The sequence below is a fragment of the Poecilia reticulata genome, chromosome 15, assembly GCF_904066995.2.
Source record: "Poecilia reticulata chromosome 15, P_reticulata-male-v2, whole genome shotgun sequence".
NCBI classification, from domain to species: domain Eukaryota; kingdom Metazoa; phylum Chordata; class Actinopteri; order Cyprinodontiformes; family Poeciliidae; genus Poecilia; species Poecilia reticulata.
In genome coordinates, this window is record NC_088844.1 from 10,491,591 (window position 1) to 10,519,436 (window position 27,846).

At 40.2% G+C, this 27,846-nt stretch overlaps 1 protein-coding gene across 3 annotated transcripts in view; it reads right to left on the reverse strand.

Moving 5' to 3' along the window:
- akt3a (AKT serine/threonine kinase 3a) overlaps positions 1-23,353 on the reverse strand; it is a 63,734-nt gene extending 40,381 nt beyond the window's left edge. The window contains exons 1-2 of one of the 3 annotated variants that reach the window (XM_008429170.3): positions 23,218-23,353; positions 16,525-16,986 (exon numbers count right to left, since the gene is read on the reverse strand). In XM_008429170.3, coding sequence (XP_008427392.1) covers positions 16,525-16,570 — 46 coding nt within the window. In that variant the 5' untranslated portion in view covers positions 16,571-16,986; positions 23,218-23,353. Of the gene's footprint in view, positions 1-16,524; positions 16,987-22,873; positions 23,131-23,217 lie in introns of those variants that run through there. The other 2 variants (XM_081616644.1, XM_081616645.1) reach the window with 2 other exon arrangements.
- Positions 23,354-27,846: the final 4,493 nt, after the last annotated feature.

The following is a 27,846-nucleotide window of genomic DNA, read 5'->3' on the forward strand; positions in this document are numbered from 1 at the left end:
GTTTTCGCTCTTACATAACAGGACAGGATTCAAAGAAACACATTCACTTTGAAGCCGGAGTTGCCGCTGTGTTTGAAAGGTTCAATGCTGGCATGCAGACACTACAGTAGTGTAGGGATGAATAAAGTGCTGGAATTGAGGAATGACAAAGATGAAGACTGAGCCTTAGAAACGCATGCGAGAAGGGCCTTACTGTAAGCTGCTGAGGCCGTGTTGGTTCCAGAGAGCCGGGACAGGGCAGCATGGCAGATTGAGTGGAAACCCATGGGAGAGCAGTTTTCCCTTGGGGGCCAAAGGGGGCAATAGGAGGTTTTACCCAGCCAGCTGCACACAGCCAGAGTCTGCTGCTAGTCTGTGCTTGGTGCATGCAAACACACACAAGCCCATGCATGCATGCGTGCAGCCATGGTGCCCCTCTGCTCCCCCAGCTGGTACAAAAAGAGCTGCTCACACATACCCCAACTTTTCTCAGTGCCATGTCGCTATGGAGACTCACTTGTCCAAGGAACCTGAAGTTGACTGTACAATCGCCTGTTCATTTTTACTCGAGGTTTACCTACGACAAAACAGCTGGGTATCTTCTCACTAACTGCATTTAAATATTATCTTACTGTTCATTCTAAATGTGTCAGATATGTTATTTGGAAAAAACTAAAATGAAAAACTGGATACATAATAGAAAATAACAAAACTAAACACTCTGATTATATTACCAATATCGTAACAATTCCTTCCCCTCTTCTGGTTTATATGTGCATTTTTTTTCCCCTTATTCCTTTTTCTGCTGCAGTGCCGCTACAATCCAGTAGATGGTGGTGGCTCCTTGGATCACCACTGCTGTGATGCTGACACAGAGCCTGAGAGTGAGTGACAGACACGGTGCAGCCAAGACGGCTCTCATCCTAATCCACTCACCATACTGATGTGTGTGTGTGTGAGAGAGAGAGAGACAGACACAGAAAGAGAGAGAGAGAGTGAGTGTGTGTGTTTGGACAATATATGTAAAATGCTCTCCCTGGGTGACTGTCAGTTTGTGTGGGTGTGGGCATTTCTGCCTCCAGACATTTTAAACCTCAATCTGTGTGAAGAATGTGTCGCTTCCTATAAAAACCATAGGATTTACTGTGGTAGTAGCATGTTAGCATCTTAGTAGAGCGATGCAGCTCAGTGGCACCTGTGCCAGGCAGGAGGCTTTGGTTACCAAGCTAAACTGTGGGTGGGTGAAGGTCACTTAGCCAAGGCTACACCAATCTTATCATCAGACTTTATGACTCTAACCACATTATCTCCCCTTTTGACCTGGTATAACTAAAGAAAAATACATTGGGCAGTGTTTTTGTTTTCTCAAAATCGATTTTTTAAATGTGATTACTCATTTCATATTAAATATAATGTCAAAGTAGTTCTTATTGTTGGTAATTGTGTGATTCGGGTAATGGCTTGAGGCTCTGACTCAAAGCCGATGTCGTGGTAATCAGAGATGACGGAGATGGCAAAAAGACTGAACACAATGTAGCAAAGTGGCTCCGTTTTAACCCTGAGGGTTTGACCCTTACCTGTTGATGAACATGTGGGAAAAGTTTCTGCCTTTTGGACAGACGTAAGGTGAAGATTTACATTCTCTCGCAGTTCACCACGTCAACCATTTTCATTTTGGGTTTACGAGAAATGAATAGTAAAAACCTTGTTTTACAGCAACTGCTCTCCAGCAAACACTACAGTTTTATTCAATTAATTAAAATATACAATCGGATGAGTCTCGTTTGTCAGATTAAAAGTACCTTTTGAAAATAACTACCTTTAAGCCGATATTAACCATGCATTTCATTAAGCCCATGTTTCTGTTTTCAAAGTAGTTCCTGTTTACGGGTCGGATGTAATATTAAAGCGTGTTTTCATTAACTGTTATTAGAAACTCATCATGATTAAGGAAAGTAGAGGTGTTAAAACATCAGTCTTTGGCTAATTAAACTACATAATGTGTTTAACTTGGTAGTGGACTAACTAAAAACATGGATTTTTCAGTAATATTCTAATTTATAGAATGGGTCTGCATATAGATAATTAACAATGAATTAATGATGAAAAAATAAACTGGAAAACTGAAAACACCAGAGATCAGAAATTAGCCACTAAATTTTGATCGACGCATCTCGAATAATAACTCATATAATCAGCATTTGCATAAAAAAATGCTATTAAAATGTAACATATGGTTAATTCCATCGTGTCATTGTTTTCTGGTCTGCCAAGTGAACAAGCACAAGGACAGGACACCAGGACTCCCACCTGGCCCCGTATGACCTCCTGTGCACTACATGCTCACAACAATCGCTGCTCTTCACACGTTACAGAACTCTGGCAGCTCTTTGCAGCCAGTTTTCTCACATCTCATTCAGAGATTCTGAAAACATGCCAAAATAAATACAAGAGACTTTTTTTTTTTTAAAGGAAGAGTCAAAAAGAACATACTGTCAGCCCAGAGCGAAAGGCTTTTAAAATATATTATCGAGCAGGGAAAACTCAGGTTTCATCTATGGTTAATCCTATCAGGAATATTAAAACACAGCTCAGTCAGATGGTCTATATCCCTAACATACACACATCCATCAACCCACCCACACACACAAACTAGCAATGCAAACACAGCTTGGGGAAGAAAAAAAAAACAACCTAAAGACTGATCTGCTTGGATGTCTTCTAGCGCATCAAGAAGGTAAAAATACAATCTGAGAGAAAAAGAACAAAAAGCTCTTGCATTTTAACACGCGATAACATTAGGAATGCCATGGCGCTTGTCTTCAAATGCAGTGAATCCAATGCGATTAGGGAAGGCACACACAGCCAATGAGCTGGCTAATCAAATTGCATTGATTGCTGGTTTATTGCCTCTTTTTCTTCCCTCTCTTTTGGAGGGCTCTGCATGTTGGCACCATTGATTTTTATTTATTTTTTATTTTGCATCATTGATGTCTACATTAAGCAGTTTATTTATGCAAAATGCTTCCTATACAGATTTATTGGCTAAAAAAACCCCACTGCATCATTTGTAAAATAAAGGGACCTGTTGAAGAGAAATCACTTTCAACCAAAGCCATCTGCTACAACCCTTTTTTTTTTTTTTTAAGAATTTGTGATTTACGGTTCGACTCCAAATATTTGTTTATTTTTAGTAGAAGTGCGTATGACGCCGATGCTGTTCACACACAAATATCATTCAAATGACGCTCAGGAAAAGAAAATCGAGGCTCGTCAAGTCATGCTCCGTACCGTCTTTTTTTCCATTTCATTCAGCAATTATTACTTGCACACATTTCTTTGAGATCCTGACATTCATATTCAAATTCTCATTCTGTGTCTTTGCCTCATTGGATGCAAAACCGTCCAATCAGAGAAGCGCAGGAGCGCAGCTGGACAAATCAGTCAATAAGAAGAAGTGACATCAGAAAAAGAAGGGGAAGGTCAGGCCGACAGGCCGACAGACACAGCTGTCCAACTATCGCCTACAACAGACAAGCAACATGGGGCGTGTGTGTGTGTGTGTATTGTGGAGCCCAACCCTGTCCAGTTGAGCAGTGGTGAACAGGTGCAAAGCTTTGTGCTTGTGTGTGTGTGTGTGTGTGTGCATGTTAGTCACCATTATTCCAGAGTGGCCCTGTATTATTAATTCAGAATCGCTGGGCTGGGGCTGTGGGCAGCAGCTGGTCTTGCGAGCGCATGCATGCGCTTGTGTGGACAACACAAGACCCCCTCTGGTCTTTTGTGAAGCCTTCGTACTTTTCCAAGAGCAACATAAAAGCCCGGAGCTGCATGTTTCTCCTTCGAATGCACATGTTCACACCGCACACAGACACGCGCGCGCGCGCACATACCGTTGAGCACAATTGCCAAGTCCAGTGGGGAAAGAGTAAACAATCAAGTGCCATACCCCAAGTATTGTCAAGTGCACCGCCCGCTCCCTCGCACACACCCCCAGCCCACAGTGGCTGACACACACGCACCAGCCCAGTCGTGCTTCATTCAAAGGTTTCATTCATGTGTTAGACTGAAGGGCCAGCAGTAAGTGCTCTCCACCTAACTAACTGCTGCTCTCTGTTCCCTTCTCCGTCCTGCTTGGCTACCTGTCTGGATTCTCCACCTGCTCCAGCCTGGGCCCATCTGTCCACACATGAAGTATAAAATGTCAAATTTGGACTTTCCTAAACTTCTGTTTGTACAGATAAGGAGAAACAACAATGAGAGTAAAGCCAATACCTTTTTATCGGTGTGATTATTGTAACTCACATTCCCGCTACAGCCTTATAATAAAGCAATTTTTTGTTTGTTTTTTTTTGTTTTTAATCAAATAGGCAATCCGTATCAAACTCCATCCCCGTTTTGAAAAGTTGCAGTTTCAAACCTGCAAATTTACTGTTCCACAGGCGTTTAAACTCTTAAATGAGACCAGAAAAATGCCAGTGATATTTTAACTGCAGCGCCTACAAAAAGTATTAATCACGCTGTTGGATGGTTTATTGTTTTTATTGCCTTAACAAATCAACTGTGACCAAGAAAATTGGGTTTTTTTTGGCAAAAAAAAAAAAAACTTTTAATGTGAAAACTGATTTCTACAAAATGACAATAAAAACTGTGTAAGACCTGCCAGATCCAAATATATTTTTCATTGATGTGTTTACAGGCTGGAAAAATGTAGCAAAGCCGATATTTGACCTGCCAATCACTGGTCAAGGGGATAACTGGTGCATCTCTAATGAGAAGACACTGGTGGAAGTTAGTGTGACCATCTAAAACACACCCGACTTTGAACAAATTAGTGTTATGGCAATATAACTGTATACGGTTTGTTAGGTTTAATGGAGAAAATTAAACACTTCTGATTTTGCTTTTAGTTTCAAACTAAAACAAAACATCAAATATCTTTTGGTTTCATTTAATTTAAAATGTTTATGGTGTCTTATGCCAGACACCATAAGAAGTTCTGCAACACCTTCTTCTGTAATATTAGTAAAATACCGAAATGTGTGTGAAACCTCCTGTTCAATCCAACAAAGTATCAGGAGGAGCATATCCCAGGTCTGTTAAAACTCAAGATATTGTGATATTGCGCTGAAACCACGGATCCACATCTGAATATGGCAGATGTTGCTTCTCTTCTCTTGTTCTCTACCACAAACCCATACAGCGGTCTGCTGATGAACCCCCTGCTCTGCTGTGAGACATCTGCACCTCACTCATTGTTTCTTTATTTCGTTTCCGTCTCATCTTTCGTATTTTAACACACACGCATACACAACATTCTTCGCTTAATGACAGATGGCAAGTCAACAATCGTTTAGCATCAGCCTCCCCAAACATGGACACACACATCCACCAAACAAACACCAACTCCTTGTGCTGGTGTCCCTTTGTGCCCTGTTAAATGCTTTGATTTGTCTCTTACTGACTGTATGCGTGTGTGTGTGTGTGTGGGTGTGTGTGTGTGTGTGTGTATCTCCCTTTACCTTGGTATATTAAGCACCAGTTTAATGAGAGCATGCTAAGAAGTGGGCCCCAGCCAGTGGACCATATGGGGGCCATTTAGCCCCCTCAGAACCCCGAGCCAAGCCTCGCTGACATGATTACCACCACCGTCCGCTGCTCTACACTAGTGTCAGAGTGGGAATGGGGAATTTTATCATGGACAGCTAATTAATGACTGCAAATTGGCAACGAGGGGTGGAGGAGGAAAAGAGGATAAAACATTTCATCACTGCTCGATCTCTCGTACCTCCGGCTTTACCCGGCTGAATAACTGATGCACCAAAACCACGGAGATTGCAACCACACTCACACAGATGCATAGATAAGACAGTCATGTTTCAGTTAAGCTAAAACACATTTGCACATCTCTTTCTTGCAATAACAGTCATATTTTATGTATGTTTAAGCCCAGGGAGCGTTATTGAAACTGTGAATCTTTGTTGTTAAAGGGAGTTGTTCCTCTCTACTGTCACCATATCCTTCCTCAGGAGGAAGATAGCCTCAAAGTCAATGACTCAATCCAACTGGCTGGGCTTCCTTAAGACATTTTACTTATTGTCATTATTAAATTAACTTGCTTTGATCATGTCATGCAGTAATTAAGATCACTTTCGACTGTATATAGGGAATTTTCACGCCTGATAGTCCAGTAAACTCAATTTTATTAGGCACCAAAGTTGCAACGTTTGTTACATTTTCATGATCCCAGTTGGATTTGACATGCCCTGATATAAATTGGACATGCACGTCTTGTTAAGCTCCCTAAGATGACATTGTCTGTGTGTTGATGTTACACAGTATTAGTAAACCAAATTGAATTTAATTGGTCTACATCAGTGCATTCTTGCATGACTAAAATTTTCATTGTCTCCGTCTGTGTAGCCAGGCAGGTTAAAGCTAGTGGTTGAGTTAATCCCGTCAGAGACAGATTACAGGTGGGAAGATATAAATAGAATCACTGTCCCTTTAAAGTGACCACCTCCTTTTGCAGCTCAACTATTAAAGACAAGCGGAAGAAAAGCAAGCCAAGCCTACTGGAAATGGTCCGGAATAGATGTTTATTTGATGGAAAGGCCAAACGGACTTAATGGTGCATCCTGCAAAGCTAAATAAATATGTGCAGATAAGTTCTCAGGGTTCAGACATGCAATCTTTGATTCCACCAAGGCACTGTACACTTACTCTGCCAGAGAGGCCCATTTGTGATGGGATAACTATACCCTAGTGTATAGGTGAGATTGGAGATTGGATCAGTATTGCCACTGGACTATTCTGTATGTGCTGCTGCACTGTGTGCAAGCTTATTAGCACTTACTTACCAAGAAATGTGGATGAAAACATGTACATGTCCCTCACATGCAGTCTCTTCACAGAGAAGGTATTTGAGGCAACAGGAAAAAAGTGGGGACTAAGGCCTACAAGGATTTTTCAGCAACATTGTGACAACTGAGGATTCAACAGTTCCTGGATCTGTTTCCTGTACAATCTGTAGAGGGGCTACCACATATGCTGGTACAGACCCTACTTCCATGCAAGGATAGAACCAAAATACTGACATTACTCATAGAAATAATGTGCAAAGAGGATTAAATTTGCATCATATGGATGTTTCAATTGAAAAGTTCTCTCACCTAGGCTCCAGGATACAGTTGAGACCAAAATTATCGATACCCCTTTCAGATTTAGGTAGAAAGCAATATTTTATTTTTCCCCAACATGTTTTTTTCTGACTGGAAATTATGTTAACGATTCAGTAGTGTCCTGATTTGACTCTGACAGAACATCTGTGGAGGAAGATAAAGATTAAAGTGATGGGAAGGAGGCCTTCAAAATACCAGTGGAAACATGAAAAAGTTGTGTCAGCACTTATAAACATGGGTTAGAATACTAGAAGGCCAATAAAGAATTTTCTACTTATTATAAAGAGTATAAATAATTTTCAACATTTAACTTTTTTTTAATTAAATGTAAATAAAAAAAATAAAAAACAAAACATTTTTTTCAAACATCTTGGTTGACTGAAAAACAATCTATATTAGCCTGGGGTATAAATAATGTTGGGCCTAACCATAAACTTTCCACCATAACCACAAACTAATTCATTTTTCAAAAATCAAATGGGTCAAAGTGAAAGGGTTGGTTTTCACTGCAAATCTGATGTTATAGTTGGTTCCACATTATATTATCTTCTTAATAAAACGACAGTGACAGAAAGGAAGGCTGTATTTTTATTTTATTTGGTGTTGGTGAGGCGCTGAACTTAGAAAATCTACTCAGAAAAACAGAATCATGGTGGCTGACACTTTTAGCAGCACGTCAGAACAACTGCAGGTAAAGAAAACCTTGCTTATTAAAAAGTAAGTATTGGATACACTTGTCAAGTTTGCACACTAATGACAACTCCCTAGTGGGTAAGACTTGTAATAAGGTGGGGATATAAGGTAGGATTTGCTGACAGTGGTAGGATTAAATGTAAGGTTTCTTTGTTTCCAGAACAGGAATGACTGGAAGATGACGACTATGACAGTCACTTGACAAAGAACGAACTGTGCGCAACCACAGATCGCAGAACTGTTTAAGGCTGCTGGTATAAAACCCATAGCATAGGTTTTCCAGACAGACTGTAGTGTGTTATCTAAGTACATGAAACCCGAGTATAAGGAAGCCATGATCAACTGTGGAAATGGGACTAGAAAGAAAATAAATTTTCAGAACAGTGCTTAAGCAAGTTCAAAGAGGATTAATGTACATTTTTGTAATCACGGACTACTGAAGAAAAATGTCATTGGCCACCACATGAACAAGACGCTGGGTAACTGTGTGAAAGAAACATGTGTTACTGGAGTCATGAAGTTGTCAATAATTAGTACTGAGGGCAAGAAAATTCTCTGGGGTTTTGTTCTCTAAGTTCTGCACTTTTGAATTAAACAAAATGGCCAATGTTTCTGTCGGAAACTGTTTCATGCAAAAGGCTACTTTGCTTTATGGGGATTATTTTGGTCCGTCTGTCTTTCTATCTATCTTGTGTTGCTCTTGTGTTGAAGAGAGCAAGATTGTTCCATGGAGTTTATTAGCATTAGAACATTAAACGCTATGGTTTGTGGAGTTAAAAATCCAGGTCTTACCATCAAAGAAAATTTTGCATCCAAGTACTAAAGTTACATTCAGAATGGCACCAGTGGATCCCAAGGCCTAAGGCTTAAATGTCTTAGTGAGTACAGTAAGTTATAAGTTTGATACCTAGCCCCAATATTGGTCAGCAATGACATTTCCTTTGTATTCCAAAGGAAATGTGGCCAGAGGTTGCCACCTCTGCCACTTCGGCACTCTCTCTGGCATTTCACGAAAACAAACTTCAGAAAGACATTTTCTATCTAAGTGATAGAAAATGTTTAGCTTTTTGGAGACTGTTTTCAAAACCTTCATATCAAAACCCTACTGTAACTCTAGTTGTATTATTTGATAGGAGGAGACTTTTGGAAAAAAAATTAAACAATACAAATACAAATTTCACAGCGCTCACTAAAACATAACTAAAAGCAAGTGGTATTATTTGCCTCTCCTGCCGTCTAGCTCTTGCAGTAGTTGTTACCCACTTGGCATTCATCTGTTTGCCTCAATCAGACAAACCCACCCACATTCAAGCCTGCCTCCACTAATCATCCCAAAGCCGAATCCAAACAGCCCTCACTACCACAAGAAGTTAACTACACCCCACCTCTCTGGCCTAATCTCTGTTAGCCCATTTAAACATAGACTATGGTTTTCCACTTGTACTCAGATGGCTTTTCAAGTAAGGACAACGCTGTCACCGTCAATAAATCAAAATGGTAGTAAAGGGAAATTGTAACACGAGTTGACAAGGGTCCTGTCATAAACACAAATGGACATCTGCAGTAATAAGGAAGAAACGGGTAAAATAAACCAGAGAAAGCAAAAATATTGAGACAGAATACAGAAATCAATGTTTAGTGTTGGACAATTTGTTTATGTTATAAGATTAACAATTTGTATTTTCTTCAGAAAAACCCTCCTTTGCAACCCTCCACTGCAGCGCTCTTGGGTTATGCAGCAGCACAAAAGTCAGAAACACACCTGCCTACCTCCGACTGCTTACAAATATGGTTTTGGAGAGGCCTGGTCAATTTACAATGTGACTTTAAGTAGGTCATTCACACTAGAAAAGACACGTGTGTGGTTGAATTAAAACAATTCTGAAAAAAAAAAATACTTATGTGAAATACTATTTCACATAAGGCCAGGCTGATTGTGATAATTCTCCCTCCCTAATAAATGCAATAGTTAAAAAAACACAGTATTTTGTAATTGAGTCATCTAAATGAGTTGATGTATTTGTATCAACTCAGGTTATCTTAAGTTAAATTCTATGTGACTAGCAATGAATAACTGATTTTTAAAAAATCTTAAGAGTGGGATAGTTTTTACAGCACTATAAAAGAATTAAATGAATAGGCCAGATTACAACAAAATATACAAATAGTAGTGAGAACAATTAGTAAGTAGTGCCTGAGCAAATCTCCAAGCATCCGTCCATATTGTGATCCAATGTTTGAGGTCAGCATTTTGATGATCCTCAGCTGCAGACTAATCGCATTATGCAACCTCTCCTCCTTTCATCCCCTCCTGCTTCCTCTCTCCAAGTTGTGCATACGCAATGATCAGCACTCCATTCATTGATCCATTCATTCATTTATCCAAGACTGCCTCACTCTACATTAGTCCATTCACATTGCCCATCCATTAATCCTCCTGCTGGCATGGGCTTTAAAAGCATGCTTCTCTCGATGCAGATCTTACTGACTTCAAACAGTTAAAATGTCCACAGCTATTTAGCTCAGAACATCCTAAACAAACACACAAGGTCATTTTGATGTACCAAAAAACACTCCCTCTAGCCTGATTGGGTAGTAGTCAAACAAAAAAAAATCAGTACTGAAGTTGTTTTGGGTTTTTCTTTTTCTTTTGTGGCATCATGTTTCAATAAATGGGTCATATCTGCTGACACTACTGTCACTGATGTCCAAAATTAGCTCCTCTTCCCAAAAATTAAGTTCTGTAAATTTAAAAACTCCTTTCATTTTCACATCCTCTGCGATTCTTGCAGTTCCTGTCTCTTTTTTTTTTTTTTGCGGTGGCTGTATCTGTCACAAACTATCCGTCTCCCTTTCCTGTGCCGTTTGTCTGTGGGCTCTGCAGACTGGTCCTTCTGTGCTGTGCTGTCAGTCTGTCTGGCTGACTGCCATTATCTGCAGAGTAGAGTGAGTCATTCTTAGGACAATGGAGACAGTTTGTAAAACCACACTGGAGAGTACACTTCCTCCGGATGTGCAAGGGGATGCCATTCATAACAAAGCCTGCACTGTCTGCCTGTCGGCTGCTGCCGTGGATATGCATGCATTGCAGGCTTTGGAGGATCAGAGGGAGCGGAGAGAAGGAGTACAAGGTGATGGGAGCTGAAAAAGAAATGAGAAGCGGAGGAGGAGAGGAGAGAGGAGAAGAGGGGACCGGCAAACAGTGGCGGCGGCAGCGACTGGTGATTGATATCAGAGATCTGGCACTGCCACCTGATCCAGCCAGCCTCTAGCAACACTGAACTCGCTGAACTCACTAAGCCAAGATGGCTGCTCCACTGCACTGCACCCAATGAACCCCACAGCAGTAATATGTACACAGTAAAGCAAATACAGTTGCTCCAGGGAGAGTGGAGAACAAAGAAGGAATAAAAGGGGAGAAGTGATGGCTTTCATTTCAAATCCAAATATCCAGCGATGCAGGCATGCTGAGAGAGATGCATGAAATAAGGGAGCAAAACTTACCCAGGCATCTTCTGAGTCTCTACATCAGCAGGACTAATACTGGGATCTAAATTATACATTTCATCAATGTGGTCAGCAACTAGATGTCAAACTGTCCGCATTGAGTAGAGAAAAAAAAGGTACGTGAGAGATAGATATTAATTTTTTTTTACTTATTATGATGCTTTATAACATTCAAATCAACAAAGACTGTATTTATGCGCGTTCGAAAATGATTAGTAACGTACTAGCAGAAATTTCACTTTTATTTGCATAATAACGAAAAAGCAAAATGTATTTTATTACAATCAAATGTGACTTAACCTGTAATTTAAGCACTAATATGGACTTATAAACATACTCCAGTATCAGGATTTATTTCTATAATATATCATTAAATCTGAGACTTAATTAAAACATTTAATTACAGTCCAAATTGCTAAAAATCTGTTCATGCTGAGATGCTATAAGCACAGAAGCTTATAAATACAGAGGCTACAAACATCAGGGAAAGTGCTGGCTACCAGAATCTGACGATGTTCAGCCCCGACTGGCACTGACCGACGGTTGATTCGGTAATAAACTTAAAAAATTCAATCGTTCTTTTTTATTCCCAGTGAATGCACAAGCCTGGTCATTGCCTTCCGATTCAGTTCCACTCGATTCGCTTCTCCCTCTAATGCTCTATCTGAGTTTTCTCCCATTGAAGTGGATTTCTCCAGTGGAATTTCAGCTAGGCCGATCAGCGAATGGAAGACGTTGTGTACAACTATGGTGATTTTCTGCGCTGTTTTGTAATTTTAGCAAAGGCAGCAGAGATAGTGAACAAAGTCATTGAGTCTATGTTGGTCACACTTCCAAATACTGAATCAGCATTAGAAGCCGCATCATTTGAATCAGCACTTCACTGTTGTTTACAGCGCAGGCAAGTCCCGATAAGCTTTATGGCATCAAACTGGAGAATTATATACGTCGCAACCAAACGTTAGCGATTTGGTAAAATTTAAAACTTCAAAAGAGTTTTACATTTTTAAAGAGTCCATGTAATAGTTTCTCAATAGCCAAGGGTCCAGACCCTCTGCACAAAGCAAAGCGTATAGCAAAGTGCTGGTTTAATCCGGCTATGAATGCACAATGCCTTAGTCTTAATAGGCTATGCCAACAACACTCTTCAGTGTGTGGTGTTACTGAAAGAAAATATTTTGAAGTAACCCATTTTCAGAATCAGTAAAGTGCTCTAAGACAGAGTTGGCACAAAAGATACGGAGCTATTTAAAATGAAACGTATAATGAAATGTATTTCTACAGGGAAGGACCCCAGTCCTTCATGTGGCTAAAGAGTTAATAAGATTTCATCTGTCACCACAAAGGCTGAAAACAGTACCGCAAATTTGCTCTACTTCATCCTATTGATCTTTCACAGTGTGTGTCTTGGGACATGCTAAAGCTAACAACGATAATCATAAGTACTCATCTAAGAAGCGAGAGATAGGTTAATGAGTCAACTCTGAAACCATTTTGCCCACAACATCTTTTAGTTAGTATCTGATGTGTCATAACAAAAAACCTCCAAGCGACAGATTCGCCGCTCTCAAAGTGACCAAGGCTCACTTTGCTTCGACTTTGCCGTTTCACCTCTGATCTGTAACTTATAAAAGAAAACACTGGAGGACAATGAGTTGTGTCCAAGAAAAGATGATGCGGATCTCCTCATCTGTCCCCTCCCTCCCGACCATCTGCTGTGCTGACTGCTGTGTGTGCTGATGCTGGTGAAGGTAACAGTATCCACCCGGCGCAGTGGCTGAGAGAGTGACCCCTGTAGCCTCACATGGGTTGAAAGAAGGTAAACTCCTGGCGGTAGCAGAAATTAAGAAGGGCATTCTTCCTGAGAAGGGAGCGACGCACAATTCCTCAAAAACGTTCCGGTGTCGTTTTGGTCGTGTTCATCAGAATAAAACCAACGTTTTTAAAACTGTTCATTTTGCCTTGTAGCAAAGATTGCACAACGTGCATGATTTCCTTACACAAAGAGGTGATGCAGTTGATTGCACTCCACACCCCGAAAGGAGGAAGGAAATCCTAGTCATGTCAGTGTGTACACAAAGGCAGGGTCATCTAAGGGCATATTGTGCTGTATTTGGAAAATATGATCTGTATTGGAGAGGATTCATTTCATTTCAAAATAAGTAGAGCTGAATTAGTCATTTCAACCACTGTAGTATATCTGCTTAAGGGCTTTTTCTGCTGCATCATAAGATTGGTAAGAGTTGAGAAAAAAAATATGCATGGACGTTTTTTGTATTCAACCATCGCTACATTTGGTCACCATCCGTTGTTGCGTGTGTGAAAGTGTGTGAATGTTTTGTAATGTTTGACCAGTTTTTATAACAGTAGTTGGCCAAACACAAGCACCATTTCTCCAAATCGGTTCCGTCATAAAACATGCAAAGTTTTCCCGTGAGAGTTTGTGACCATAAGAAGTCTTCTTTACCCCTGAGATGGGCTGTTTATTCCCCCAAAACAATTAACTAATAAATAATTTCCATTCAACACCAAACCCATTAGCAAGAGAAAAAACTGTGTAAAAGGCTCCAGAGAAAACAACACATTTACAACTATTAAAAAAAAAAAATGAATGATTTTGTGAGCTTTTATGAGATTTAGGATCACTCAGTTTAGTCCATTCATTAAAAATAAACATCAGCAGAAGCCCTAAAACAGTGGAAGAAAATACTGTTTTTATTTATTTATTTATAAGCCAAAATTGTGGGAGTGTTTTGGTATATTTATGAGGAAAAAAATCAGATTTTTATAGTATTAGATCATAGAAAGTTAAGAGTGATATTTGGACAAGTAATTGGTGCATCATTAGTATTTATATCAAAATCATGTCCACCTCTATTTTCCAACAACCCAAACAAAAACTGTCGCATAAAAAAATTGCGATATATAAACTAATATTGAATTAAAATAATTGACTTCTTTGAATTTGGGAACATGTTTGCTGGCTGAGAGATTACTTCCTATTGTTCCCTCACAAGAAAGGGAAACTCGTCGCAATGGAAAAGAGTCATGTTATGGATACTAAAGGAGCATCACCCATCGCTCTTGCCAAGATAAAAAAGCTACAGTATCTGTAGCTACTTCAGTAGAAGTCCAGCTGGCAAACTAATAGTTTATTTAACTATTGTAGACCACTACTAAATTTTGAGGGTTTTTATCTTTACATTTTTGCTTAAGTCTTTGTATCAAAATAACAATAGGAGATAGCATTAAAAAAACCTTTTTGAACAATATCAAAATTCTACTTATTTAGGCAGTTTGACTAACCTATTCAGTCAAACTGCCAGACAGTTTATCATGCAAAATAAGTTCATTTGGGGATTAGTTACACTTTAAATTTTAGCAGTAGTTGGAGTGATTGTTGCTTTTCTGTTTTAAAATTTCTGTTTTTTTTTTGTTTTTTTTTACCCAAGCTTATCATACTCTAATCATACCCACCCATTTCTCCATGAAACAAAGAATAGGAGTAATAAGAAAAAGATTCAATATTCACCTAAGGGTCCTTACAGGCCTGTCATCATTTAGCTTCTTTGTTTCTGTTCTTTTTATTCATGTCACTTACTCAACCAGAAACATGGTCCATAATTCAATCCTGGAGAACTTTCCGTGCATATAAAGATACTCAACATCTCTGATTTGAGTAACCGTCTGTCTAATGACTAAGACTGCAGTCTTTGCTGTATCACGACCCGGACAGTGAGTCAGCACTCTGACCCTGCGTCTCTCCCCTCACTCTGCTACAGACAAAGATTTATCATACAATGCAGACAAACATTCATATTCCTGACACAAACAGAACTCCCTCTCCTCCTCCTCCTCCTCCTCTTCGTCTTCTTCCGTCCCTACCTAACCTCTCCCTCACACCGACAAACACTGGCATCGCCGAGTCGTGACTGAGGGCGATGCTTTCCTCTTAATATGCACAGACAACTGAGGATCCCACTGGCACGCTGGGAGACAAAAAAAGACCCCCCCCCAACCTCAGCCCACTCTGCTTGCAGACTGCATGCTTTATCTGTGTGTGTGTGTGTGTTCGCGTGTCTGTGCTTTAGTCACAGAACATTCACCCTGCGAATGCGCGGAGCAGCATCTTCTCCCGGCGCGCCTCCTACATTACCCAGAAACCTGTTGTCTGTTGTATATCCATGTCACTTCCTGCTCGGCGGTTTTCTGTTGCACATTCCTGGACACCATCCCATGGTGAAGGGGAATGATGTTCATTGGCCTAAAAAACTGGAAATCCCCCTTTTTTTTCCTCCCTCCAAACACACACATTTATTCACATACCCTACATCTGAACGCCTGGATGGATCTCTATCGGCATCAGACACACAAGCACACACATTTGGGGTTAATTACATCAAACAAAAAAGGACATTTCTAGTCACCCCCGCTGACCCCATGGAACCAATAACGTTTTCAGCCGTTTCTGGATCGGTTCCACCTGTTGTAACTGTCTCCAGTCTGGGAACGTCTGAGAACAGGGAAGCACTATTTCTGCCACATGCTCTTTGACCGTTGCACTTTTTTCACTCATTTGGTTGTAAACAGGATGTGTTGTCACTACCCTTTCTACACTTTAACTGCTCCCTTGAACCCGTGTCATATGACTGTCAGTGACACTATTCAGGATATCCTCCCCCCCTCAACCCCCCCAAGCACACACTTCTGAACTTAACATATTATGCTGTTTGGGAAAGAAAAAAAAGCCACTTCAGAAGACAGAACTAACTAGATTTCACAGACATGAGACAGCACACTGGCATGACACAACACTGCAACACCAGCAATGTCACCACAGGGATCCGTTAGATGTTACTACAGTAACTGCACGCTCACGCTTGTGCGTGCCCCCAGCTTTTCCAGACATAATCTGACTGAATAAAACAGGGATTTAGCAGGCTAGCAGCCAGTCAGGCTTACGGTAAAGAGACACATGGCTAACGCAAACACACACACACCGGTGATCAGACATCCATGTGATCACTCACACTCAGTCGCGCGCACTGACATCCTCCCAGCCGGCACATGTGGACAGGCACGGCCAGGCCCCTCGGTCTAGACGAGGGGACGCAGACTAGAAACGCATCGAAGGGGAGTGGGAGAAGGCTCTGGATGTACTCACCCCTTTTCTGGAGCCATCCCTCTCTAACGATGGTGACATCGCTCATGGTTCCTTCACGCCGAGTCTGATGCCGTTACACGCCTGCTCCACACAGCCAGAGAGGGAGGGGAGGGGAGGAGAAGAGGAGAGGAGAAAGCGAGGGAGAGGAGAGGAGGAGGTGGAGGGGAGGGGGGAACGGCTCTCCCAGCCTCCGCGTCACTCTCCCTCCCTTTCTTCCTTTCCCGTTCACCCTCTATAACTCGCCCAGCCTCTCTCTCTCTCCCCCCCCCTCAGACGCAGACAAGCGCACGCTCGCTAAACAAGTGGTGTGTAGCTCTGAGCGCGCGCGTGTCGTTTTGCTTCCTGTCGTGGCTTATCTCCCTCTCTTCTTCGTCTTCTTCTTCGTCTTCCCCTCCTCCTCCACCTCCTCCTCCTCTCACGTTCCCTCTCCAGACCTTCCTTCTTCACCAGTAGTGACTCAGCCTGAAAGGAAGTGAAAGGAGAGGGGGGGGAAAAAACATGATATAGAAAAAAAGGAGCATGGCTTTATTTTGCTTCTCTGCTACACCACCACTCCCCCCCCCCAAAGCTCTTTCATAATGTCTGACAAGACAAACAACTTGTTATTGAGAGGACGAAAGCTTCCTCTGCTTCCCCCCCACCGCCCAACGATACACCCGGTTCCTCTTTCTATTGCAAACACTCCCTCTGATAAACAGGATGAAATATTGCAGAGCTCTTTCTGAAGCAAAAAAATATCTGACCTTGATTGCCAAGTTGATATCTCTAAGCTCCACCTCTCATTCATTCAAGGATTTTTTTTCCTCCCCCCCCCCAGCATTGAATAGACACTGAATACCAGAGCAAATCCACCGCTCTTGGTTTTTATGCAACTCTTTACATTGAAGAATTTGAGTCAGTGTGTGGATCTGGTGATTGTCTTGTCTGTGTTTGAGGAGTGGGAGAGCATCTCAGGACTGTGGAGTAGAGAGCCCGGTTAAAAATAGCAACCACGGCAGTTAGGGATGCTCTCTCACACTCTCTCACGGCAAATCTCTGCACCTCTCTGCCGTCTCCCACCCCCGCCTCTCTCTCTCTCTCTCTCTGCATAGCGGCCGCGTTCACCTCAAATACACCCTACTTCCATGGTACGACACGACGCGCAGCAGCAGTACAGCCCAAACGGGGAGCTGCGGTTTAGTGAGACCGTCGGAGTCGTTTGAGGCTGAAAATCAGTATTCACATCAGCTACTGTCTGCGCCGCCTGCCGCAGACATCTGGAGGGACTGCAGCGTCAGGGCGAAGGCTGGAACACACCCCACAGACGTGCACACACACCTCTGTACATTTCTGCCTCTTTTTTTTATGTTGAGGTAGCAGAATCGTGACTGTGTGGAATCTAGGTGAACAAAAGCAGACTCGTCCAACACGCTTTGATGCTTTCATGACCAAATTTGCCACTAAACTGGATTTGAGCTAGGTTTTTTCACTAGTTAACATGTTTATTGTTCATTTATTAAAGTTAAATTAGATGCAGCTACTAGTAGTTTGAGGAGAAGCTACTGCTGGACAATATGGTTGAAAACGGCGTCACGATATGACAATTTTATATCAGTTGATATCAATAATTACTTTTTTAAATATAAGAAATACTGCCTAACTAGTGATGTGAATTTTCCTGTTTTACCAACAGCTTTCATTGTTTTCTATTGTTAAGCAGGTATGAGACAAGGTGAAAGTGCTGCTGACCAAGTTACTTAACAGGTAGCCAAAGAGCGAGTGAGTTAGTTGATGCCACCCACCTTGCTGAGCTGGCTGAGGTTGAGAAGCTAAAGCCTTTCCTCTGCCTACATTACCCAGAATGCTGTGTGGTTTTGGATCAGTGTTCAGTGAAATTATTGGAAATTCTATCAGAGGTATTATTAATATTGATATTATTCATGTGTGTACTGTACCGCAATATATATTGTTATTGATTTGTTGTCCAACCCGTTTTGTGTGATTTTTCTACCCCCAAAAATTTGACCACTTATAGTAGTAAAATACATAGTTCTTTGGAAACATATTCATAGACCTAAAACTATTTTACAAGCCTAAACTTTGACGCGTTTTATTGGGAAAACATGTGAAAGACCAACACAAAGCATCTAGAGATTGAAAGTTAATTATTCTTCTCTTGTAAACTGTGAACTCCTTGAACTACTTCTTTCAAGCTTTGCCACAGCTTCTCAATCACAAGCCCAGACTGGCCTATTCTCACACATAGCACATAAATATGCTTTGATCAGCAGTTCTGGTTGTATGTTAAACATGTATGTTGTCCCGCAGGAAAGCAAAACTTCTCCTTGGTCTTTGACAGCATCGGACAGGTTTACAACCAGAACTGCTCTGCGTTTAGCTCCATCCATTTTTTAATAATCCAGTTTCCATGTCCCTGATGAAGAAAAGCTTCCACAGTTGCTGTGTTCCCTGCTTGAATCCTGCCAAACTGAAATCAGGACTTATTATGCTTTTCTTTTAATAACGCCTTTCTTCTGACCACTCTACAGCAAAAGCCAAATGCGTCAAGTCCACAACTAATATTTGTCCTTTCAACAGCTTCTGCCACCCAAGGCTGTTGATCAATTCGGGTTTCTTGGCTGCTTCTCCAATTAATTGTCTTGTTAGTTTAAGTGGACAGCCATGTCTTGATATATCTGCAGCTGTGCTATGCTCTTTTCATTTCAGACGATATATTGAACGGTTTCCCCATAAAGATTTCCTTTACACCATAACCCTGCTTCCAACTTCTCCGCAATCTCTGCCTCTGGTTTAAGTTTTCATCATGCTGCTCGTTTTCTTATGTTTCCTAACAAACCTCTGAGAAAAAAAGAACAGCTCTACACAAGTGAACTATTTTTTAATTACGATTTCTATGGGCAAGTAGTTACCATGGGTTTTTACCTATAAATGTATATCGTGCTTTTCAGATTCTATTTGTAAAGTCTTTTTAAGAAACAAACATATTTTCCTTACACCTCACCACTATGCACTACTTTGTGTTGCTCCATCATCTAATATCTCAATGACACAAACTGACATTTGTGGTTTTGTGATTAAATGTGAAAAGGTTTGAGGATAGTGAATACTTTAGAGGGGCACCGCATTGCATTAATTAAACAACTTAAATCTTATCATTAGTGCAAAAAAGAATGGAAAAAAATTATCTTCACATCTGCAGTATTAAAGAAATGACTCTAATCGCACTAGTTTTACTCTACCTGATAAAAAAAGGAAAAGAAGAGTAGGTTTGCAAAGAAAAGATGAAAGTATTAGTAGTTTCTCTAGGCTGTAATTCCATTGGAAATAAGCTTCAAGGGCGAACCCATTAGTGCAATCCTCTTGTCAGGTCAGAGGACCACTCTTTGCCTCATCTTACCTCAGAAAAACTTTCCTAAAACCAATCAGAGGCCTCATGCAAACTTTGGCAGACATGATCTGCAGCAGGGAATCCATGATCATCCTTCTAAAGGGAAAGCCAATTTGGCAGGACCGCAAATGTTACACTGCACACACAAGGATGTGTGTTTCAGCCGCATATTTTGCATCGATCTAAAACACGTGATGAAAGCGGCTCTAATTCGATCAACGTAGCTTCCTGGAGCAGGAACGAGTCCGTTTTCGGAGGCTTGTGAAAAGTTCCTCTGCACTGCCCGCCCAGTTCGTGCTACCGCTGATAGAGGACACTTGACTTATTCACATGCTTTTATAACGTGTATGAAAGATCTTGGAAGAAAAATCTAGATTTTTGTGCTTTCTGACCTATCACAAGAGGTAACAACCGGGCTGCATTAACGTGCGGATGTAATGGCGCATAAGCTCATGTGGAGGAACACGCCGTTCTGCACACCAGTGCAGTTTTCAGGTATCAGATTTTGTGACGCTGCAAGGCTATTTTAAAATATGCTCCTGAAAACAGAACTATGGCGCTTCTGTTTGGGTGACGGAAACAACAGAACAACAAAAAGAAGTTACCAGACAACACGAAAACAGAGCCGATTTATAAAATCTGATATTATACCCAGCAAAAAACGGGAGCACATTTTTAGGGAATGACATAAAAATGCAAGACTAACCACAGATAAATTTGTCTTCCTGTCATGACTGAAAAAAATCATAATAACGTCAAAAATCAACATAAGAGTTCTCAGTCTCTGCAGAGTGTTGCACACTTACACATAGATAAATAAGGCCAGCACCCCAGCGCTACAAACCTGAGAATGAATACTTAATTATTAGCGATGCACAATATTAATGGCATGGTATCGGTATCGGCTGATATTGGCTGTAAAATTTTATATATCGGACATTGGAAATTCCGTCAAAATAACTCACTGATATAAAAGGCATAGTTTTTATATGACAAACCAGTGACAATAATAGCTGCAGCACACCACGACGTCAAATTTCCACTGTTTGATTTGTATTACTGTCTTAGAGAGTAGATCATGAATAAATTTGATATTAAACATAATTCAAGTGGAAAGTCTTAGATCGTTTACAGCCTTCTTTTTAGTATTTACATTTGGCAACAGGCTAAATTGACAAAGATAATGCAGTATTTTAATTCCACAGTAGAGGAAGCAATATAGTTTCAGCAAGTAGGTATAGGGAAAAAAATAGCGGTATTGCTATCGGTTACCTGCCAAATTAGTTTTAGTATATTTAATATATTGGCTATATTGGATATCGACCAAAAATCCAGTATCGTGCATCCCTAATATTTAGCCCTAACATATTACTGAATGCTGACCTGAAAAGTAATTACGTTAAATTGTTGTGACGAGGGGAACAAAAATGACTGAGACAATACGACGTTAAAGCTGACACCAAAAAGCCAGGCCCTCACTCTGCAAATATCAGCCTCCTTACATGGAATCGTCCATCATAAAACAATCTTAAGATTTGGTCGCAAACTGCAGTTGGTGGACTGCTGTCGTCCAGCAACCAGAAGCAAATTTATTTATCTCAAAAACAGAAACGACCTATGTCAAATATCAAGCAGTGGCAGAAAATCAGATTGCTGCTTTGGCTCAAATCATATTATTGCCATTCTGTTTTTGCCAACCTCGAGCACTTCCCCGGCCGTCTCCTTTTCCTTATCGTTTTCTCCCTCTTTTCACAGTTTGACTCCAACAGCAGCACCGTAACTTGTTGTCCAACCATTGTTGGACTGACTTCTCTGTTGGATTATTCTGACAGGAGTAACTGTCAAGATTGTATCACAACTGAGTTCGCATATGTGGGCACGTTTAAGTCCTCTACGAGTTTTGAAAAATCATATAATGTCTGCAAAAAAGGCTATACAGCATGATGCTGTCAACACCATGCGTCACTTTGGGGATGTTGTGTTCAGGGTGATGTGGTTTGTTTATTTCAGCACAGTGTTTAGCCCAAATAGTTCAATTTTTGTGTTATGTGGATGGCTAACAGATACAATGTGGATAGATTCACTTAGCTTAGATTTTATGCAAGAGACAATATATTAATACCCATATCTTGTTGTCCAATCACTGTTAGAAAGATTGTCTCTGTCTGACAATCAGCACCATAATCAAGGAATCTGGCATCTCCAACTGCTGTGACGAGTCAAAACGTTCTGAGTGATTTATTAGTGTTAAATATGTCAATAGCTAAATTATCGGGCTTGCCGTTTGTGCATCGTTGTGCATTATAAAATATGCACATGTAGCTTAGACAACAATAGGCCAAAAGCGAAAGGCCAGGTGCATCAAACATGGCAACAACCTGTTGTTGATGGAAGCCTCTTTTTTTCATTCATTTCAAATAAAAAGTCGATTGCTGTTATTGTATTTTGTGGTGGCAAAGCGTGGCGATGCTTTTTGATATGTACACATGATTCTGAAAAGTTCTAACCACCCTACAAAACAATATGCAACCCAAGCAGCACACAGCTAGCATCAATTATGTTCTCTTGGAAAGATTTGACGTAAACATTCACTTCTTTCTACAACAAACGGCTAATCGATTTAACATATTTCCACCAGGAGTTTTGAAGGGTTGGCAGCGTTTGCCTGCACATTACGCATAATTAATAACACAAGATTAAATAAAAAAAATGTAGACAGACCGATAGACAGATAGATGTTTATCTACTGAACTGAAATATAAAACTCAACCCGTTTGTGGCGTTTTTATAAGTAAAAGTTAAAAACGCAGACCTCTAAAGCATCATTCATAGTGGTCTGTCAACTCGGAGCCGCCCCCGCATGTTATCCTGACATAAACACGCCACTTAACTCGCTGACTTCATCGCTGTCCGTGTCGTGTTTACCGTCACAACAGTGTCCGGCTAGCAGCGGTGTATTACCTGCAGCAGCGACAGGTGCTGTGGCAGTGTGTCCCCCTCCCTCACTGCGCCTGCTCTTCACACACCGTTCCTATTCCTGCTTTTAACTCCGGTCTGAGTGAAGCTATGCGGGGCTGCGAGCTAAGCTAAACTGCGGTCTCCGTGAGTCATCAAACGGATTTCCGACATGCTGCGGGGGAAGCTACGGTTACCGCGGCCAACGGCTGTTTTGATTCTCAGGAAAGCCAGAAACGTCACTCAGGGAAGCGGTACCCCCTCTCTGTCATGAACCCACCCACTACCTCCACATGAACACACACACAACAAATTCAGACACGAACACATCCCAACCGTCTGACACAGACCTTCCGCTTTCGGTGATGAGGGATTCTACTCGACGTCTGATTCTCCACCACTGAGCGGTTCTCTCATCATCCCTCTCCAACATCCTGTGGGGATCCTCTGGTTCACAAGCCAACTATCGCGAGAACTCGAAGTTAAGGCCGTTTACGTGCGAGAAGAAATATGTGACCCTGTCCTAGTTTGAACATTTACCTAGAGAGAGATACGTATGAAGTCGTTTTTATAGGTGGGGGAACGTATTAAAGTTTAACATTAAAAATTATTTCAAGCTCATTGCGTGTTTCATCATTTAAAAATAGATGTGTATCCAAAGAGTAAGGTTTAACTCTTGGTTCCTTTTTAACACCAAGATATCCTGTCACAAACTATTAGTAATAATAAAATAAATAAATAAAAAAAAAAAACACACAAAAAATGAGAAACAAATAAATTGATTTCATTTTATTGCTGTTGTATAATGTCAAATATTTGAATTAATCCCATTAATTTATCTTTGTGAAGCAGCAGAAATTTCAATTGTCTAATTTTCTTACCATTCTTAATACAATGAAAACTCCAACATTTTTATAATAATAATACAAGTATAAAGCGCATATCACGTGGAAAAATCCTGACCATCTCATAATCACGTTTGATAAATGTAAATATTATTGAAACATTTATTTATTTCAATAACTCAAATCACAAAATTAAATCAGATAGATTAATTACTCACAAAACCATTTTAAGCCTTTATTTATGTGAAGTTGATTAATTTTCCCATCACATTGTAATGAAAAGCCTACATTGTAGCTAAGTATATTACATCAGACCCTTTTAAAAAACACATTTAGTATATAAATTAAAAGCTTAATGCATTTCATTTATATGCATTTCAGAATGCATATTTTATTCATGTGACTGTATTATCTTAATGTTTAAGACATCATTTAGAGACCACAGTTTAGCAGTTTATCAAAGTTAAAAATTTAAGTTTTTAAGCAGTATATCAACTGATAACACTAGGTGGATCATTTTTTCACATGCTGTTCAATATGCCCTTCATGGTTTATATGTATGTTTTGTAAATATCCAGTTTTTATCTTTAATCTGTTTTTAAATTTCTTCAGCTCAGGGCATGATGTGTTGCTTTTTAAGACTTTTCGTCTTACTTCATAATGCCAGACCGGTTCCATTTCTATGGTCAGGCTGTAATCAGCAAAATTAAACAATATAAAAAGGGCGCTTAAACATGGTTAGCTTCTGATTCCAGGATGGCCACATTACTATTCAAATAGAAGTTGTTTGCATTGATAATGAAGTTATCTTTTCAAACAGCATTATGTATTTGGTCAGGGTTTTTCTGTCTCAGAATAAAACTTGTTTGACTGTCTGAAACATATGAGTGGGACAAAATGAAGCAAAAATCAGAGGGATTCTGTAATGAAGCAAATTTTCCCACACCACTGTAAGAAAATGAGGGGGTCAAACCCATAAACAAAGTTGTTAGAGAATCAAATTTCATATCTGATCATCAGGAAGTTAGTTTTCCTGAAACAACAAGTAGCGTGAAAATATGTTATTTTTAGTAGTCAATATCAAAGGTGTCTTTTGACAGGTAATCATGCAGAATTTAAGAGGAACTATAGCCCAACTGAAAAAAGGACCTTGTTTTGAATTAAAGCAGCAGTGGGATTTTTTTTCATCACACAGGGAAATAACAGATTCCGTAACACACCACTAAATTAAGGAAACAAACAACACACCATGAACAAGAGATTTTTATCCTCATAGCAGAAGATAGACTACTTCAAAAGTTGCCTGCTGAATGTTGGTTCCCTTTCCAGACAAAAGATACATAAAATCTCATTAATCTATTGCAGAAAAGTCAAAAGTATGACTCTGTTAATTCCTCTCAATATTATTTACTCAGATATGATGACACAAAAAAACAGAGTTATTGCAGGTAATATTTACTCATGCAAGATTGAAGAATAGGGGTTTGGCGGTGGCGCAGGACCCATATGGAGGTGTTGGTTCTGTTTTACTGCCAGTAAATGCAATTATAATTGCAACCATGGACACATTTTGTGTACTTCATTTAAATGAACATTCTAGGGAAAATTCAGCATTGACTAAACTGAAGAATAAAAAAAAATAAAGTAATGATAAAATAAAATAAATAACATTTTGCACCTGGTAATTTTTAAAACAAATTTTTGTTTAACATCTGAGCCTGAAAATAACAAATGATTGTGAAAGCTAAAAATTGTTGTCGAAACAATGAAAAACAAAACTTTGGTCAACACAGAAAATGAGAAGTGAAATGAACCGTTGAGTATTCTCTTTGGTTCCCATTAATGTGGGTGTTGGAGTTCAGATACGCTAACTTCGAGGGTGATGCTTTACAATTAAGCAAATCTTAAAAACTTATTGATTTGTCAAATGCTGTCTTATGAATCTTTAAAAAAATTTTATTTTTATTCAGGGTGATATTTATTTACGTGAGACATGGCGGGAAGAGGAGATGCACCACAAGTGACCAAAACATATAACATTTCCAGTCAGAGTAACGACCTAAAACAGTGAGATAGGGTTAAAATGAATAAATCAGCATTTACTTAAACCACTGTGATAGTTTAGACAATTTGCCGCATTTATTCTAAATAAGGACTCCAATATGTTACCTACTTCAGATGAGACATTGGCCCCTTATTACTCTTCAGCAAAACCTTACTAAATAATTAAATAAATAATCCAGAGCTTTCTGTGTCAGGTATTAGATTACAGTCTTAAAACTGAGATCAGAGTTGGAAACATTAAATTAAAATGCTGCAACAGACTTGTTAAAAATATATCTGTGCCAAGGAATCTTACAAAGTTGGAAAGCATTTGCCATAAAATGACATTAAAGAAGAAGAAAATAAGCAATGATCATAAAATCTGCTCAAGATTAAGCACTAGGTCTCTTTCTTTTTTTATTATAGCTTCTGTAAATGAAATATGAAATATGAAAGACAAAGTAATATGTTTATGGGGATGTTGTTTCAGCTTTGTATTCTCACACACACATTCCACTTTCTTATAACATGTTTAAGAATGAGACAGCTGCATGGCGCAGGTCTCCACACAACAGCTGATCAGCTGAAAGCAAACCAAATGTTTTGTGCCCATTTAAGGCTCAGGTTGTTTATAAGCTGCATTTCCTGAATTCTTGTCCAGTGCAGCTCTTTCCAATGTGGTCAGCTGTCCTGCTGTGGTCCTCTAGGACTCCTCCAGGCAACAGTCAGCATGGGTACAGAGAGAACGAAAGAAAGAACTACAGGAAACTGAACAAATATTATTAGAATTTTATCATTGAAAATGCTTCGCATGAGCAAATACAGAGAAAGATTGAAGTTTCTTGACATCACGGCACAACAAGGCCCCCCTTCACCTGATTTCTCCTGTCCATGGACTGGGCAGCTGGGCAGCAGAGGCAGAGCATGCAGTCATGGGGCAAGGCACATAGAGGGGACACAGGTGGACCTAACGTCACACACCATATGTGCGGACCACGTTCTGGCCTCTCTTAACACACACACAAACACGCACACACTCACGTTGGGCCATCAGCTGGCTTTTTGCTCGCAACTCTGTGCAAAAGGGAGGCGGATGGGCAGAAACCAGCAGCAGGGAAAGGTGTGTGTGTGTGTGTGTGTGTGTGTGTGTGTGTGTGTGTGTGTGTGTGTGTGTGTGTGTGTGTGTGTGTGTGTGTGCGTGTGTGTGTGCGTGTGTGTGCGTGTGTGTGCGTGTGTGTGCATTTGTGTGTATGCCCTTGTTTATATTACATATGTTTTGCAGTTGTGCTGCGCTCTGCTGGTTAGATTTAGAGGTATTATGTGAATTAAATGTTGGATAATAGGGGTGAGGCAAAATGTATGGGTGGAAGTCAGTGCAATGTCTTCAGTTTATATATAAGTACAAGGATATGTGCCTGTGTGTGTGTTGTGGAGAGGAGGCAGTGGAAGTAAAAGTAAAAAGACAGCTTGAAATGCAAAAAGGCCACGCAGGGGATCCCTTCTGTTGCTGTAGCTGTGGCCAGACGTGTCCCTGTGACACACTTACACATGAAAAAGATGTCAAACGTTAGTGTAAATATGCATTAAAATTCAAAATTTGATCTACAGACTTTATAGAGCCCTTTAAAAAGTGAGACTGCCATGCAAAAGTGTTTATGCCACTTGAATGTGTCCTCAATTTTGAACATTTTGAGATTTTATGTCATTGACCAAAAAGGTATCACCTAACTGTAAAATTAAATGAAAAATCTGAAAAATGTGACATACACTGAAAATAAAAAAATGCTTTCAGAAATCAGCTAACCTCCAGTGAAATAAACCTCCAGTGAGGTTTGTGGTAGCAACATGACAAAATGTGAAAAAAGGTCAAGGAGTATGTACACTTTCTCAAGACACAGTATACAAAGCAAGGTTAAAAAAAAAATACGCCCCATTTCACACCCTTCCCAATATTGTAAATCTAGGGACTGTGGATTGGCTGTGATTGTGAGCAGCACTCTGGACTGTAGCTGTATCGGTTCTGGCCTCCCTTGAGTCATCATTACAAACACTCCTCGCAGTGGAAGAGTGAATCTGTCCAGTCAATTACAT